Below are 16,963 nucleotides of genomic sequence, written 5' to 3'. Positions count from 1 at the left end.
TGAATTTTCATTGCTGAAGCCTCTTTCACATTGGCGTATTCGTAGAGCTGCTCATTGCAGTGTATCATCTACGCTGAGTTGAGCAGCTCTATGCCCACTTTTAGCAGCTCTACGTCGCGTTTTTGCTCTCTACACAGGAGTATGTTGAGGGCTACGCGCTTAGGACGGAAGGAATTAAAAATGTTTAATTTTCTTCGGCGTAGAGTGCTGAACACAGTTTTAAGCAGGTCTGCGCAGCACAGCGTTACTGCATGCAAGTCTGTGCAACACTGCGCTTCGGTACACATCCAAAAACTGAGTGCGTGAATCAGCTGAAAACATGATCACACAGCCCACAGCACCTGTGTGTGATCAGAACAGGGAATCGAACCTCAACTCAGAAATCCAGAAACAGCAGGTCGGTCGCTCACTCTCTCTCTTGCGCATGCGCTCTCCCTCTCTCTCTCTCTGTGTCTGATCGAACCTTTGACTTTAAAATAAAAGCGCACTCGCTGCATGTCGGTGCGCTCATCAAACGCCCTGATCGATCAGGTCTGATCAAATCAGCGGACCTGATCGGAGTTTGAGTCACAGTGTTTGGTTCAGGGCAGCCTTTACCACAGCCAGACTCAGCAGCATCTGGACACAATGAACGTGATCCACCAAGACAAAAAAAAAAAAAGGCATAGACATTAAGCTTTTTAGTGTACTTGTCCATAGGACAAGTAACCCTGGCAGTTTACTTTTCCTATAGGAAAAGATGGTTGTCTGGACAACCCGTGACTGAGATTCAAATTAAATATTTATCACATATACTTTGCTCTGACTTGTCACTTAATAAAAACCTGTCGTACTTCTTTTGAAATGTCGGAGGAGGAATACATGAACATTTCCAACTCACTAAATATTTCTTAGATTTTATTTACATCAATCATTCAGAAATACAGTTTAGTACTTTATGGTAAATCTGTCAGGTAGGCAGTTCTCCTCAAAAACTAAATGCCCATGCTGGAAGAGGACAAGTGAGGGAAGCCACCAAGACACAACTTTGGAAGAATGTTTGGCTTATGTGGGTGTGAGTGGAAAAACTGGGAATATAACATTTTTATTTTTATCTTCATACAGTCCCTACTTTTTTATTTGTGGTTGTTTCTGTTCCATTTCTGAAATTAAAGAACTGCTATAAGGAAAAGTGTTAACGTTTTATTGTTTTTTTTTTTTTGTTTTTTTTTTACTTTTTAACAGAACAAACACAAAAACCAAACTCTTATAAAGATGGAAAAAATGCACAAACGTGCAGGAAAAACAGAACAATGCAGACTGATTTGACTCGTGATTTTTGAAAATAATAAGCAGTAACTTACTTTGAAATAAATCAGCTTCAGCTTTCAGGCTCCTCTCCTGTGGAACCAGCTCCCAATTCAGATCAGGGAGACAGATACCCTTTCTACTTTTAAGATTAGGCTTAAAACTTTCCTTTTCGCTAAGGCTTATAGTTAGGGCTGGATCGGGTGACCCTGGACCATCCCTTGGTTATGTTGCTTTAGACGTAGACTGTGTTTCATAATTATTGTATGGCCTTGCCTTGCAATGTGGAGCGCCTTGGGGCAACTGTTTGTTGTGATTTGGCGCTATACAAGAAAAAAGTTGATTGATTGATTGATTGAAATAATTGAAATGCAGTGCTGCAACCTAATAATTTTAAAAAATAAAAATCAGCAGCTTGTATTTTTATTCTGATTAGAGTTCATTTCCTCTTTTTTTCTCCTCAGTCATGTTTTGTGCTTGAACATTAAACAACTACATTAAGCCATCTAAAATAAATATCTGTGGAAAATAACAGCCTGTTAAGGTTCAGAGTTCTCAGCTGCTTTATGTGATTTCTGCTTCTGAACATCACTGCAGAGTTTCTACACATCAGGTTTTTTTAAATCACACGTGTGTGTGATTTTTATTCTGTTCATCCATATATTCTCATTTTAAGGAATTTTGACCAGTTTATTTCATCTCATAATTTCAGCATAACTGTCACCGACACGTGCACACGGTGTGAACAGGACGTACCGTCAGAACAGTCCAGAGAGAAATAAAGGCAGCGCCACACTTTTGTGTGTTGCGTTTCACTCTGCGCTCAACGTGCTCCTCCTCTCCCTCCTCGCAGCCAGCCGACTTACACACACACACACACACACACACACACGGCTGCAGCGATCGGACCCAGTCTTAATTTTCAGCAAAGCCGCCCGCAATTTTTTCGGCGTCTTTTTCGAAAATTGACCACTCAAATGACGGCAGGACAGCTTGCTGCCTAAAACCTTGGTTCCCGCTCCCGTCTGCTCCCATGAATTTTTAATCCCGTATCGTCCCAATCACGTGACGAATAGCAAAGTTGACTCCCATCCCGTGGGATTCCCGAAAAAATGTCAGCCTCTACTACGAACACAGGCGCCATACAGTGGTCTCGTGCACACATTGATATCATGTTTTCTGATTGTCCGCTGCGTGGAGAGTGGCGGGAAAAGCCGAAGACATTTTCGCGTGAGGTGCGAGATAAGACGTGATATAAATAAATAAACAAAAATGCGGTGGTTCTTAGCGATGAAAATAAAGAATTTTAACATTTTAAACCAAAAAAATGTCACTTTTCCAGTCGGACAACGATTTAGAGCTATTGTTTGTCCAATCACATTTTACACTTGTCCCGGACAAGCGTTAATGTCGATGCCCGATAATAATAATAATAATAATAATAATAATAATAATAATAATGTTAAATGACTCGGAACAGAGCGCATTTCCACAGAGGCAGAAAATAGCACTGAACTGGTTTAATAGCGGCATGGTACACGTGACTGTGTGAGCGAACACACGCAGCTGCAAATATGAAACGAACACTGAAAAAGGCTGAGTACACGCGCATTTCAGGTGTATTTAAATGAAACACAACACTGCAATGAGCAGCTCTACGAATACACCAATGTGAAAGGGGCTTGAGGTGTTTTTTTTTTTTTTTTTTTTTTTGTTTTTTTACACCAGGCAGCTATTTCTATAAGGGGGTCGTCTGGGTTTATGAGCCGTGAGTGTGACCATAATTCTTATTTTTTCCATCCTATACCTTAAAGTGCAAATGTCTGTGAGTAATACTTACTTTTTTATATTAAACTGACCTGTTAATGGTCTTCTGAAAGTTGGATGTATTTTATAACTTAAAAACGGGAATGATGCTAACTCGTTAGCATGTCTGTGGCATTTTCATTGTTTAAGTTAGCGTTAGTCAAATGCATTACAAACTGTAATATTCATTTATTTCTGTCTATGGATTGTAGTCATAAAAAGTAAATAACTAAAAAAAAATAACTAAAAAGTAAAACAACAGACAATATAAAGTTTGTTCAGAAAGGAGTGGGAAGAAGTCTAAATTTGATGAATATAAACTTATTGAATAATATTTCAATATTTTTTTCTTAACTATTGTGTGTTTTATATACTAATTGTGCAATTAGTATTACTATGGTTTTTAATTATTATGGATTTTAACTTTTGATGTGTGCTTTTATGTACTATTTGTACAAACTTTTTATCACACAACCAATGTTATGTCATGAATACCACCCCTTCCCTGCTTCTTTAAAAGTACACAGTTAACAGTTAAGTCATGATAATAATAGTAACAGCAGCAGCAATAATAATAATCATGTTACAATACAATTTTAGAAAAAGACAAAGAAAAATGATGTTTTCCTGTGAACACCTAGTGACTCTCACACCCCCACTTCATTCCTGTATCCTGTGAAAACACACACTTTATAGTTTGTTTTAAATTGCTGAATGTTTGGATGTCACTTTAACTCCTCACCCACACTATTCCACAGTCTCACCCCACAAAATGAAATGCAGAATCTTTTCTTGTTTGTACGGATTTTATTAATTTTAAAGTTCTTTTTCGCTCTCAATTGATATCTCTCCTTTCGATTCGTGAACAATTTCTGTAGGTTTTTTGGTAAAAGGTCACTTTTTGCTTTGTACAAGATCTGTGCTGTTTGGAATTTTACTGTCTGTCAATTTTAATAATTTGGATTTTAAGAGTGAGTGAGTATGGTCTTGATAGCGATATTATGAATAACCTGTATTGCCCCTTTTTTGAAGAATAGTTAGTGATTTTATTGAACTCATATAGTTATTGTATAGGATGCAGAGTGATTTGTGATCCAGATCATGTTTTGCTTTCCAACTGATTTTCTAGTCATAGTAAGGGCAAAATACTACTGGAGTGATTTTGAATAAGGAAAGTTGGTTTTTTTCCCACCAAAATGGGTGCTGCACTCACTGCAGTTTATTGTCTTGAATAACCCCAGATTGTATTTCAGAGCTTCCAGAATTCGAAAATTATTCATCTAGAATTCAAAATTGTCACCACCCCTACAGTGAAGCGTGGTGGTGGGATGGTAGAGACTTAGGACAATCTCCCTGATCACCAGACACGAGTCTGTGTTTTAGCAGTGCTCATTTGTTTAAAATATCTTCTTAAAGATGTTCAGAAAAGTCAGAGAGAATCAAGTCTCAAAACAACAGCTTTATTTTCACAACAAAAGGAAGCAATATCACAGGGTCCCCGTAACACAGAAAACACCAGGATTACAGGATACACAAGGTTTACAGGCACTTTTTAAACAGTTTAGGGGTCAGTGTCTCCATGCCAAGTCGGTGGACCTTCCAAAATTGACAAATCTTACACCAATAAAAACAGCTATTCATGCCACCTTTTTTCCAGAAATATGCAGGTGTGAGGAGACCACTTAGTGGAAAATCACCAGGCCTGTGAGATCAACCCTGAGTCACAGAAATTTTCTGTAAAACCAAATTATCATTTTACACTAGTATGTATGGCTTTAATCCAATATTCATTTTCTTCAAAAATTAAGTACTTTACTCCAGTTACACTCTTAAATCCAAATTCTGGCCTTATAGTTTCCTTTTAGAGAAAACATACATTTTGCACAGAACATATTTCCCTCTAAATATCTGTTAACTGTTATCTGTACTACACAACAAAACCATCGTCTGGCATTTGCATATCATCATGATAAGTTTGTCATTAGCACATCATCTGTCTTTGGCAAAGAATGACACCACAGTGGCAACATCATGCTGTGGGGATGTTTTTTTTTCATTTTCAAGATGACTTGAGGCTGGAATTGCTGCCAAAGGTGCCATGATGGCGTAGTGTGTTACTAATGCAATCTTTGCAACTGTGGTCCCAGCTCTCTTCAGGTCATTGACCAGGGTCTCCCGTGTAGTTGTGGGCTTTTTCAGAATCATGCTTACCCTACGAGGTATTCACACCAGAGAGTTGAATCTTTGTCTTATCAGACCAGAGAATTTTGCTTCTCGTGGTCTTAGAGTCCTTCAGGTGCCTTTTGGCAAATTCCAGGTGGACTACCATATGCCTTTTACGAAGGAGTGGCTTGCATCTAGTCAGTCTACCACACTGGCCTGATTGGTGGACTTCTCTCTTCACAGAGGAATGCTGGAGCTCTAACAGAGTGACTGTCGGGTTCTTGGTCACCGCCCTGACTAAGGCCCTTCTCCCCTGATCACTCAGTTTAGACAGGTGACCAGCTCTGCAGGATTTTAAACCATCATGGCGTATTCTGTTACTAATGTAATCTTTGTGACTGTGGTCCCAGCTCTCTTTAGGTCATTGACCAGGTTCTCCTGTGTAGTTCTGGGCTTTCTCACAATCATCCTTACCCCACGAGGAGAGATCTTGCATGGGGCCCCAGACCGAGAAAGAATGACAGTCATCTTATGTTTCTTCCATTTTCTAATAATTACATCAACAGTTTTTTTTTTTTTTTTTTTTTTTTTTTTTTTTTTTTTTTTTTGCTTTCTCACCAAGCTGCTTGCCTGTTGTCCTGTAGTCCGTCACAGCCTTGTGCAGGTCTACAATTTTACAATTTTGTCCCTGGTGTCCTTAGACAGCTCTTTGGTCTTGGCCATGGTGGATAGGTTGGAGTGTGATTGATTGAGTGTGTGAACAAGTGTCTTTTATACAGGTAACAAGTTCAAACAGGTGCCATTAATACAGGTAGAAAGTACAGAATTGGAGGGCTTCTTAAAGAAAAACTAACAGGCCTGTGAGCGACAGAATTCTTGCTGGTTGGTAGGCGATCAAATGCTTATTTCATGCCATAAAATGCAGATTATTTATTTAAAAATCATACAATGTGATTTTCTGATTTTTATTTATTTATTTTTTTTTAGATTCTGTCTCTCACAGTTGAAGTGTACCTATGATAAAAACTACAGACCTCTCTGTTCTTTGTAGGAGGGAAAACTTGCAAAATCGTTAGTGGATCAAGTGCTTATTTGCCTCACTGTGTGGCTTGTTGTGTGGTTTATTGGCGTAATAAAGTACAAAGCCTGTTCTCCAGTTTTTGGTGGTGGCTTATACAGAGGCACAAAGCCACACGTGAGGCCATTTATTGTAAGGATTCTGTTGTCAAGCAAAAACAGTAAATTTGAAATTCTTAAAATGTGCTGTGTATCATTGTGTTGGCATTATTCTTCTTATTATTTTTTTATTTACTTTTAACCAAATATTTTTCCATGACTGGAGAAAAAGCCTGATGGCCTCTGTCTCCTAGGTGCTACTCTAGTATTGGGAAGGTCCAGGATGCTTTTATCTCCTATCGGCAGTCCATAGACAAATCAGAGGCCAGTGCAGATACCTGGTGTTCTATAGGGTAAGAGACACTGTGTTCACCTAAGGCTGCAATTACACTTCTTTAACGGTGCTGCACATTGCGAGATAAAAAAAATGCAGACTGTGTACCATGAAAGTGTTCTCTAACTTCACAATCCTCAAAATCTCCTTGCAGGGTTTTGTACCAGCAGCAGAACCAGCCGATGGATGCTCTGCAGGCCTATATCTGCGCTGTACAGCTGGACCACAGTCACGCCGCAGCCTGGATGGATTTGGGCACGCTGTACGAGTCGTGCAACCAGCCACACGATGCCATCAAGTGCTACATCAATGCCACACGCAGCAAGGGCTGCACGAATACCACCGCATTAACCCACCGCATCAAATGCCTGCAGGTGGGTGGAGATGAGATAGGAAAGAAGGTTTCGCACAGACACAGTTTTTACTATGTAGTGACTACAGTAATTTTTTCTGCGTTGCCATAACTACAAAATGTATTTGGGTCACATCTGCACCGAGTTGGGTATACATGTTTATGCAGAATATTACGAGGCTGTTCCTTATTCCTCCCCAGTATCTGTTGCTATTTGCTGTGATTTAGACAAAATTAACAAATTGGTGACATTATGTTGTTTATCTTTATAGATGCTAATTTGAAATGGGAAATAGCTAGAATTGAATGTTACATATTTTATGTAATGGAAGCTTTTTAAAGTGCAACTGACATGGTTTGTTATGCTTTACATAAGATTGTACATAACCTGCTGCCTAAAATATTACGCTAGAAAAGCTATAAATGGACCATTTGTCTCTTTCTTAATTTTTTAAAATAAGTTTTAAAATTTCTCCCTGGCCCATCCACCTTCCCACTTGAAACAGTGAGACGCATGCGACATCACTCCATGAAGTCTTGGCTTTTTTCCACTTGAAGGCATAGCCATTGGATTTCTGACATGAAGAAAAGATGTTAAGCATGGAAATGTGCCTCTTAGGTTCATTGTGGCTGAGCGCTTAATTGAGTGAGACTGAATATGGGAGGGCTACAAAATGGATCTATATTTGGAGGGCATTTTTCTGAGGCTTGCTTTGTGGAAGGACCCATGCTTTTGCAGTGATGAATGTTTTCAGGAAATTACTGGAAATCTGGGTTTTTACTCACGTGTTGATCATTTCCAGGTTATTTTTGATAGCATACTTCAGAATCCATTCATTCGGTTCCACACCCAAACAGTTGGTGGCAGTAATGCACCGTGTTGGTTTGCAAGCTGCCAATACTCTCCAAAGAAGGGTTGTTTTGTTTTTGGAGTTTAAGTCATATTTTTGGGGACTGCATGGTTGTTTTTGTAACACTTTACTTTGTTGTAGACATTAAAAAGTTATGAGCTGCGTATTTCTTCCAGTAATGATACATTAAGTGGAGCTAATGGGTGACGCTTCCAGCTGCTAAAAATGCTAACACCATTAGCATTCAAACAAGAGTTTAACCAAGTCTGCAAGTCACAACCACAAGATTGAGTTCGCGCAATGCACAAAAATTTGTCTGAGGTGAGTTAGTAACTGAAAATGTTATGTGACGTTAATACTCTGCTGAAGTTTATCAACTAACGTTAGCTTTTAACTGTAGGATGTTAAATCAATCACTGTCAAGCTGAGTAAATGTTTTATATTCGTAAATTGTTAGACTTATTTTTATTTTTATTCATTTAATCGTTACTGCCATAACTGCAACAAAAGTCTCAACTTTAAATAACTTTGATTTTTTTTTAAATTTTTTAATTTTTTTAAACTATCAAGTAATCAAAGAAAATAGCACAACACTGTTTCATATTTCATTTTGTTTAATGTACACATTACTTTTCATGTTTTTTAGTCCTTATAATGTTAATCAAGAAATTATCTCAACAGATAGGTTGGCTTTAATTTACAGATGAACATCAAAGATTTCTAAAGAATCTTTATTATTATTATTAAAACATTTTAATTACAAGTTTTTTTCATGTAAGAAAAGTTTATAACTTAAAAATGTACAGTCATCAGAAATTAATCTTGAAGTAAAAACACATTTATAAGGATTTTAAGGTGGCCAAGAATTTGAAAACAGAGATGCCCAAAAACTAGCAAAACTCAGAAGTGAAGGTTTAACAATTTGATGCATTAATGTGACATAAATACTCCTATTGTTCCATTTGAATTGACACTGAGAATTTTTATTTTTGAGTTCTTTGAATTGCCATTTCCTTTGTACTTTTCTGAACCACAGTGTATGTTTTTTGATTAAAGGCTGATAGCATATTACAAGTTGTGTGAAAAGACTGGGGTGGAACACTTGACCTGACCCCCCACCCCCCCACCCCCCCAAAAAAAAACATTTTTAAAGTTTTTTAGTGGGTTAATAAACCTGAAAATGCACTAGAATGGATCCAAAATCTCCCGTCATTTGGCCCTTGCCAAAAAAATATTTTTTTTTCCCCTCCCCATGGCCCACTTTTATCATAGTTTTGTCATAATTGGGATTAAATGTAAAATCCAGTAAGTGATCCTAAATTATTGAAGTCAGATCCAAGCACACACACACACACACACACACACACACACACACACACACACACACACACACACACACACACACACACACACACACACACACACACACAGAGTTGTAACTTACAGACATGCTGGGCTGTGACCATTTAACAAAGACAGAGGAACATGGAAATAATTCTTTCTGATAAAGATCACACCAACTGGCCACATTTTGGTGACAGTGGTGTGACATTTCAGAACAGGCTCTCTGAGTTGAACATGCGTATTGGCGTTGTACTGTCCACACATAGAGCCGGAGACAGCCAAAGTGTGCTGCTGGGCCTCGCTCTGGAGCACCAACATTTTTCCTCAGAGTTGCTTGTGGGATTGACATTGTTTTCGGCACAATGAGCCTGCTGCTGTACTTGGTGATGTCACACTGAGATCGCTGCCACTAATCTGCTTTTGGATTTGTGAGACCAAACTGTGCTGCTGCAGTGGTAATATTTAATAATTAATGATGTGTGTTAAGATCACAATTCACTCATTCAATATTTTTCAACAGAAAAAAATGCATATTATCGCAATCACCAACATGAATCACAACAAAATCATGTCGGTTGCATTTCAAGGTTGAGAGAGGAATGTGTTTTTGTTCCACCCTCATTCCTTCTCAGTACACTTCTCTAATTACGCCCTGTCAACCATTGCTGTAGCATTAATTGAAGCTGCAGGTTGATTTGTTTAAAAAAATATTAAAGGATTATTAACGGAGCATGAGGTCTGTACAGGAAAGTATCATACCTTGGTCTTTGTTGTACGGACCGAGCGCAGCGACGGCCAAACATCAAAGAACAAGCAAGCAATGTTAATAATTTATTATATGGCAGTTCGGAGCTGTCTTTTCATCGTGTTAGTCTTCATTTTGCATGTCCACTTCAAGCTCCTTTGCTGTTAATTCCTGCGATTCAAGCTTGTCAGTGTAATAAAATTTGCTTGGAGAATGGTCCTCTTCATCGCTCATAATTTCTTTGTTTGCTGTTTCTGTTTTATTTCATGTGAAAATTGCAAACAAAGTTGCAAATCTGAGACACGAGCCAGAAGGATTGTCATGTAACGGTCTGATATGGGAAAATCAGACTGGAAATCAGCCAGTCAGAGCGCGCGTACTTTCGTAGCCATATAATGAATATATTTATTTTGCTCTGTAGATCAGTTGCTTTGGGGACAGATGTGACGGGCGCTATACTCTCAGTAGAATTGGAAATGTGTAAGAAGTTACTTAAGTGATATTGATTATCCAAAGTCTCACCTAAAGCTGTTTGAGTGTTAGTTGGACTGCTAGGTTTGCCACAGTCATTTGCTCAAGGTATAACCACAGATAAATTCACAGTTATGTCACTGGGCACTTGGCAGAGAGAAACTGAATAGTCACATGTGGAAAACTTAGTCTGACACAAGCTGAATGCAAATATGTCCAACAGCAAAAAACAAACCACCGACGTGTACAATGTGATCATTGGTGCTTTTGTTTTCTGCTCCAGCATACAGCAGGACCATGGACTTCCTGCTGCTAGTGTGGAGAGTAACATGAGGTGTTTGATTGTTTGATTTTTAGGACTTGTACGAGCATCAGTGTGCATTCCCATCTTTAGATGTTTTTAATGGGTGTACATGTTAGCACTTGACAATGTTGGATTAGCGCATATAATATTTCATAGGGATGTTCCCAAGACCACAAAGAGGGATTTATATAATATAAAACATAATGGCCCATCTGAGGCAAAACTATTCAACTTAATACATCCACTCCTCCACCATCAAATAACCAGCAGTGTTTCAGTCAAGGATCCAGAATTGAGTGAACCTTTTGATAGCATTTTATTTTATTTTGTTCTTCATTCATGTTGTCTTTATACAGTGACTCTTAATGTGTAGCTTTAAACCCCATACTAAACATGCAGTGTGTCCAGAAAGTATTCACAGGGCTTCACTTTTTCCATATTTTGTTAGGTTATTATTACCTTATTGCAGAATGGAGTAAATTATTTTATCCCCTCAAAATTCTACTCACAACACCCCATAATGACAACATGACAATTATTTTTTTTTTTGGCTAATTTATGAGAAGAAAAAAAAAACCCCTAAGAAATCACCTGTACATAAGTATTCACATCCTTTGCTCAATACTTGATGCATGAAATGTTGATGCACCTTTGGCAGCAATTACAGCCTCAAGTATTCTTGAATATGATGCTACAAGCTTGGCACACCTATCATTATGCAGTTTTGCCCATTCCTTTTTACAGTATCTCTCAAGCTCCATCAGATTGGATGGGTAGCGTCGGTGAACAGCCATTTTCAGATCTCTCCAGAGATGTTAAGTCGGATTCAGGTCTGGGCTCTGGGCGGGCTACTCAAGGACATTCACAGTTGTCCTGAAGACCCTCCTTTAATATCTTGGCTATGTGCACAGAGTTGTCCTGAAGCCACTCCTTTGATATCTTGGCTGTGTGCTTAGGGTCATTGTCCTGCTGAAAGATGAACCATCGCCCCAGTCTGAGGTCAAGAGCATTCTGGAGCAGGTTTTCATCTGGGATGTCTCTGTACATTGCTGCATTCATTTTTTCCTCTATCCTGACTAGTCTCCCAGTTCCTGCCACTAAAAAAATCACCACAGTATGATGCTGCCACCACCATGCTTCACTGTAGGGATGGTGCCCAGTTTCCTCCAAACTTGATGCCTTCCATTCACGGCATAAAGTTCAATCTTTGTCTCATCAGATCAGACAATTTTGTTTCTTGTGGTCTGAGAGTCTTTAGGGACCCTTTTGGCAAACGTCATGTGGGCTGCCATGTGCCTTTCACTAAAGAGTGGATTCCGTCTGTCCACTCTACAGGCCTGATTCGTAGATTGTTGCAGAGATGGTTGTTGCTGCAGAAGGTCTGGCTGTACACCAACACTCCCCATCCAACCTGATGGAGCTTGAGAGGTGTTGCAAAATGGAATAGGTAAACCTACCCAATGATAAGTGCACCGAGCTTGTGGCATCATTTGCAAAAATTTCAAAATTTTTTTCTTGGTGTCATTATTGGGTGTTGTGAGTAGAATTTTGAGGGAAAAATGAATTTACTCCATTTTGGAATAAGGCTGTAAAGCCCCGGCCACACAGCACTAACAGAGAACACCGAAGCCAAAACGAACCAAGAAATCTGAACTTACATTGACTTTCGGAGACATCGTTTAACTGTCATCCAGCTTCATTCCTGTAGCTGGCGCTTCCTCAGAATTTTCAAATTATTGAAAAATATGATCAAATCCTAACAACGCTAATTTGTCCGTATTCTGTTTTGCTTTCTGTCTTGACAGTTCCTCACCGTTTGTGTAGTTCCCGTACCGTCAGCGTTCCGTTTAATTGTTGTCCAACTTTGGCCAACCTCCCAAGTCCGATGTCTTGCATGAACATCGACAATATCTGAACGGATCGATAACTAAAGAGCCGACGAGCTGAATGTGACTCGTCCATGTGTGGGATGAAAAGCAACATTTTCATACAGAAATAATAGCAGCAAGAACATTTGATACACACTTTCGCATGCCATCTCTGGCTCCAACATGCATGTGCACGCACACGTTCAAACCTGATGTCAAGACTACGCAGCTGCTGGTGGCTGTGGAGAGCACAGACTCTGCAGAAATTACCACAGTGTCAAGGTCACCGTTTGCGTCATTTTTCTTTTGTTAGTTTTGGTTTTGTTTCAGTCTTTTATGCATTCTGCACTCACAGGCTTTTCAGTGATGGGAAACAATTTGTGGCTTTGTGACTTTTTTCCTTGGTTCAGCAAATGCCGTGTTCCATGTGATCGGGCCATAACATAAAAAAATGTGGGAAAGGTGCACCGCCATGAATACTTTCTGGATGCACTGTACATGTAGACAAGGGTGTGCATTTCCATATCATGTCCAGTCACCTGAGTTTACCCCAGGTGGACTCCAGTTAAGCTGTAGAAACATCTCAATGGCAATCCATGGAAACAGGATGCCCCTGAGCTCAATTTTGCGCTTCATGGCAAAGGCTGTGAATACTTTGGTACGTGTGATTCCTTAGACTCATTTTTTTTAATAAATTTGCAAACGGCTGCAATTTTTTTTTTTTTTTTGCATTGTCATTATAAGGTTTTATCTGTGGAATTTTGAGGGATTTTTTTAAAATCCATTTTGGAATAAGGCTGTAACATTAATAAAATGTGGAAAAAGTGCAGCCCTGTGAATATTTTCTGGATGAACTGTATGCGCAAGCTGCACTATTGATAGGTGGACTATATAACCTTGAGGACACTAGCAAGAGTAAATTACAATTTGAATGCTTACATCTGGGGTGAAAAAGAAATGTATATCCAACCCCAGACCTCAGAAACTCATTGCCTGACAACTGTTGGACGATGAGCCCACAAGAGTGTGTGCGCGATAGGTCTGCTGTGGCATCTCCATTCTGGTGTGTGTACATGCATGCTCTTGCTTTAAAAAAATAAAGCTCTATGCTTAGCCCGAGAGGTCACTTGCCATGCCGTGCAAGTTGGGGTCAGATCTACTTCCCGCGTGGCAAGATCACCAAATAATCTTTATATCATATTGAGTGTCTGCTGATAGAGTCCCAATGTGATACTTGTCATTTCCTAGATATTGCACTTTTTTATTAACATTTATTTAACCAGATTAAAAAAATCCCATTGAGATTGAAACCTCTTTTGAATGGGTGACCTGGCCAAAAAAGGCAGCAGCACACGTCATAATAAGCAAATTAATAACAACATTAAGATAACCATTAAAATAGATAACATACAAGTACTTTACAAATAAAACAATCATTTTGGTTATAGTAACAATATATCAGTTAAAAACAGTTTAAACAGATTTAAAAACATAGGTACTGTTCAAAAGACTTCCATTCTTGGTCTCTTAAAATAGAGTGGAAAGCGGTTAGAGAAATCAAGCCCGACAGTTTCAGTTCAGATTGGAGGATATTCCAAGCAGAGAGAGCAGAAAAACTAAAAGCTTTCTATCCCGTTTCAGTGCGAACATGAGGTTCACAAAAGCACAACATGTCATTCCAGCACAAAGCATAATGGCTTTCAGATCTCCGAAGTAAGTTGGGAACCAACCCAATAAGACCCTTGTAAACCAGAGCCATCTAATGTGTGTATCACATTCAGAGAAGGATCCCAGCATTAGCATACAACTCACAGTGGTGGGTGAGGTGGCTATAACCAGTGATGAATCTCAGAGCACAATGGTACACCGGAGTCGAGGACTGTAGACAACTGGTTGAAGCGCACAAATACACATCACCGTAATCTAGAACAGGCAAGAAGGTAGCGGTTATCAGGAGCTTCCGAGCTCCTAGGGAAAAACATGACTTGTTTCTTTAAAAGAAGCCTAGCTTTCACCTTTAATTTGGAGTTTGTGTTTAAGATGAACTTTAAAAGAAATCTCTGTATCAGTAATTAATCCCAAATACTTGTAGCGGGTGAACATGCAGTAAATAAATAATAATTAATAAACACTATTCCTTTCAGTTTTATTGCCCCCCCCCCCCCCCCCCCCCCCCCCAAAAAAAAGTTAAGTCAACTCAATTCTTCAATTTCACTTTGCACAGTATTATGGGAGTACAACTAGGGCACTAGTCAGACCTGGCAGGCCCAAACATATTGTGAGGGTCTGCTGGGAACGACTGGCGGAACCCTCTGTCAGCGAGGTCTTCAACTCCCACCTCCGGGAGAGCTTCTCCCAGATCCCAGGGGAGGTTGGAGACATGGAGTCCAAGTGGACCATGTTCTCCACCTCCATAGTCGATGCGGACACTCGTAGCTGTGGTCGCAAGGTCTCTGGTGCCTGTCGCGGCGGCAATCCCCGAACCCGGTGGTGGACACCGGAAGTAAGGGATGCCGTCAAGCTGAAGGAGTCCTACTTATCTTTGTTGGTAGGTGGGACCCCAGAGGCAGCTGACAGGTACCGGCAGGCCAAGCGTGTCGCAGCCTGTGCGGTTGCAGAGGCAAAAACTCGGGTCTGGGAGGAGTTCGGGGAGGCTATGGAGGAGGACTATCCGTCGGCCTCGAAGAGATTCTGGCAAACCGTCCGATGCCTCAGGTGGCGGAAGCAGCTCTCCACCAGCACTGTTTACGGTGCGGGTGGGGAGCTGTTGACCCTGACTGGGGATGTTGTCGGGCGGTAGAAGGAGTACCTCGAGGATCTCCTCAGTCCCATCGTCACGTCTTCCGAAGAGGAAGCAGCGACTGGGGACTCAGAGCGGACTCATCCATTACCCAGGCCGAAGTCACCGAGGTGGTTAGAAAGGTCCTCGGTGGCAAGGCTCCTGGGGTGGATGAAATCCGTCCTGAGTACCTTAAGTCTCTGGATGTTGTGGGACTGTCTTGGCTGACACGCCTCTGCAGCATCGCGTGACGATCGGAGACAGTGCCTCTGGATTGGCAGACCGGGGTGGTGGTCCCTCTGTTTAAGAAAGGGGACCGGAGGGTGTGTTCCAACTATAGGGGGATCACACTCCTCAGCCTCCCCGGTCAGGTCTATTCCAGAGTACTGGAGAGGAGAATTCGACCGATGGTTGAACCTCGGATTCAGGAGGAGCAGTGTGGTTTTCATCCTGGTCGCGGCACACTGGACCAGCTCTTCACACTCCATCGGGTGCTCGAGGGTTCATGGGAGTTCGCCCAACCAGTCCACATGTGTTTTGTGGATCTGGAGAAGGCGTTCGACTGTGTCCCTCGGGGCACCCTGTGGGGAGTGCTCCGGGAGTATGGGGTCCGGGGTCCTTTGCTAAGGGCTATCCGGTCCCTGTACGACCGCAGCAGGAGCTTGGTTCGCATTGCCGGTAGTAAGTCAAACCTGTTTCCAGTGCACGTTGGCCTCCACTAGGGCTGCCCTTTCTCACCGGTTCTGTTCATTATTTTTATGGACAGAATTTCTAGGCGCAGCCAGGGTGTAGAGGGGGTCTGGTTTGGGAACCACAGAATCTCGTCTCTGCTGTTTGCGGACTATGTAGTTCTGTTGGCTTCGTCAAATCAGGACCTTCAGCGTGCACTGGGGCGGTTTGCAGCCGAGTGTGAAGCGTCCGGGATGAAAATCAGCACTTCCAAATCCGAGGCCATGGTTCTCGACCGGAAAAAGGTGCTTTGGGGTCTTGTTCACGAGTGAGGGACGGATGGAGCGTGAGATCGATAGACGGATCGGTGCAGCATCTGCAGTGATGCGGTCGCTGTATCGGACCGTCGTGGTGAAGAGAGAGCAGTGTAGGGCGGCAAAGCTCTTGATTTACAGATCGATCTACGTGCTGATCCTCACCTATGGTCATGAGATTTGGCTCATGACTGAAAGAGCGAGATCGTGAGTACAAGCGGCCGAAATGAGTTTCCTTGGCAGGGTGGCTGGGTGCTCCCTTAGAGATAGGGTGAGGAGCTCGGTCACTCGGGATGAGCTCGGAGTTGAGCCGCTGCTCCTCCACATCGAAAGGAGTCAGTTGTGGTGGCTCGGGCATCTTTTTCGGATGCCCCCTAGACGCCTCGCTGGAGAGGTGTTCCGGGCACGTCCCATTGGGAGGAGGCCCCAGGGAAGACCCAGGACACGCTGGAGGGACTACATCTCTCGGCTGGCTTGGGAACACCTTGGGGTTCTCCTGGAGGAGCTGGGGGAGGTGTGTGTGGATTGGGAGGTCTGGGCGGGTTTGCTTGAGCTGCTGC

The 16,963-nt window shown here is 41.4% G+C and overlaps 1 protein-coding gene across 7 annotated transcripts in view; it reads left to right on the top strand.

Annotated features, from left to right (window-relative positions):
- Positions 1 to 16,963, top strand: part of LOC117514742 (histone demethylase UTY-like) — a 181,650-nt gene that overhangs the window by 103,846 nt on the left and 60,841 nt on the right. For all 7 annotated transcript variants that reach the window (XM_034175316.1, XM_034175323.1, XM_034175358.1 and 4 more), the window contains 2 exons: positions 6,627 to 6,725; positions 6,861 to 7,080. In XM_034175316.1, coding sequence (XP_034031207.1) covers positions 6,627 to 6,725; positions 6,861 to 7,080 — 319 coding nt within the window. The remainder of the gene's footprint in view (positions 1 to 6,626; positions 6,726 to 6,860; positions 7,081 to 16,963) is intronic.

The sequence above is a fragment of the Thalassophryne amazonica genome, chromosome 1 (assembly GCF_902500255.1).
Source record: "Thalassophryne amazonica chromosome 1, fThaAma1.1, whole genome shotgun sequence".
NCBI classification, from domain to species: domain Eukaryota; kingdom Metazoa; phylum Chordata; class Actinopteri; order Batrachoidiformes; family Batrachoididae; genus Thalassophryne; species Thalassophryne amazonica.
Note: the sequence above shows the minus strand (reverse complement) of the source record. Positions and strands in the feature narration are given on the sequence as shown.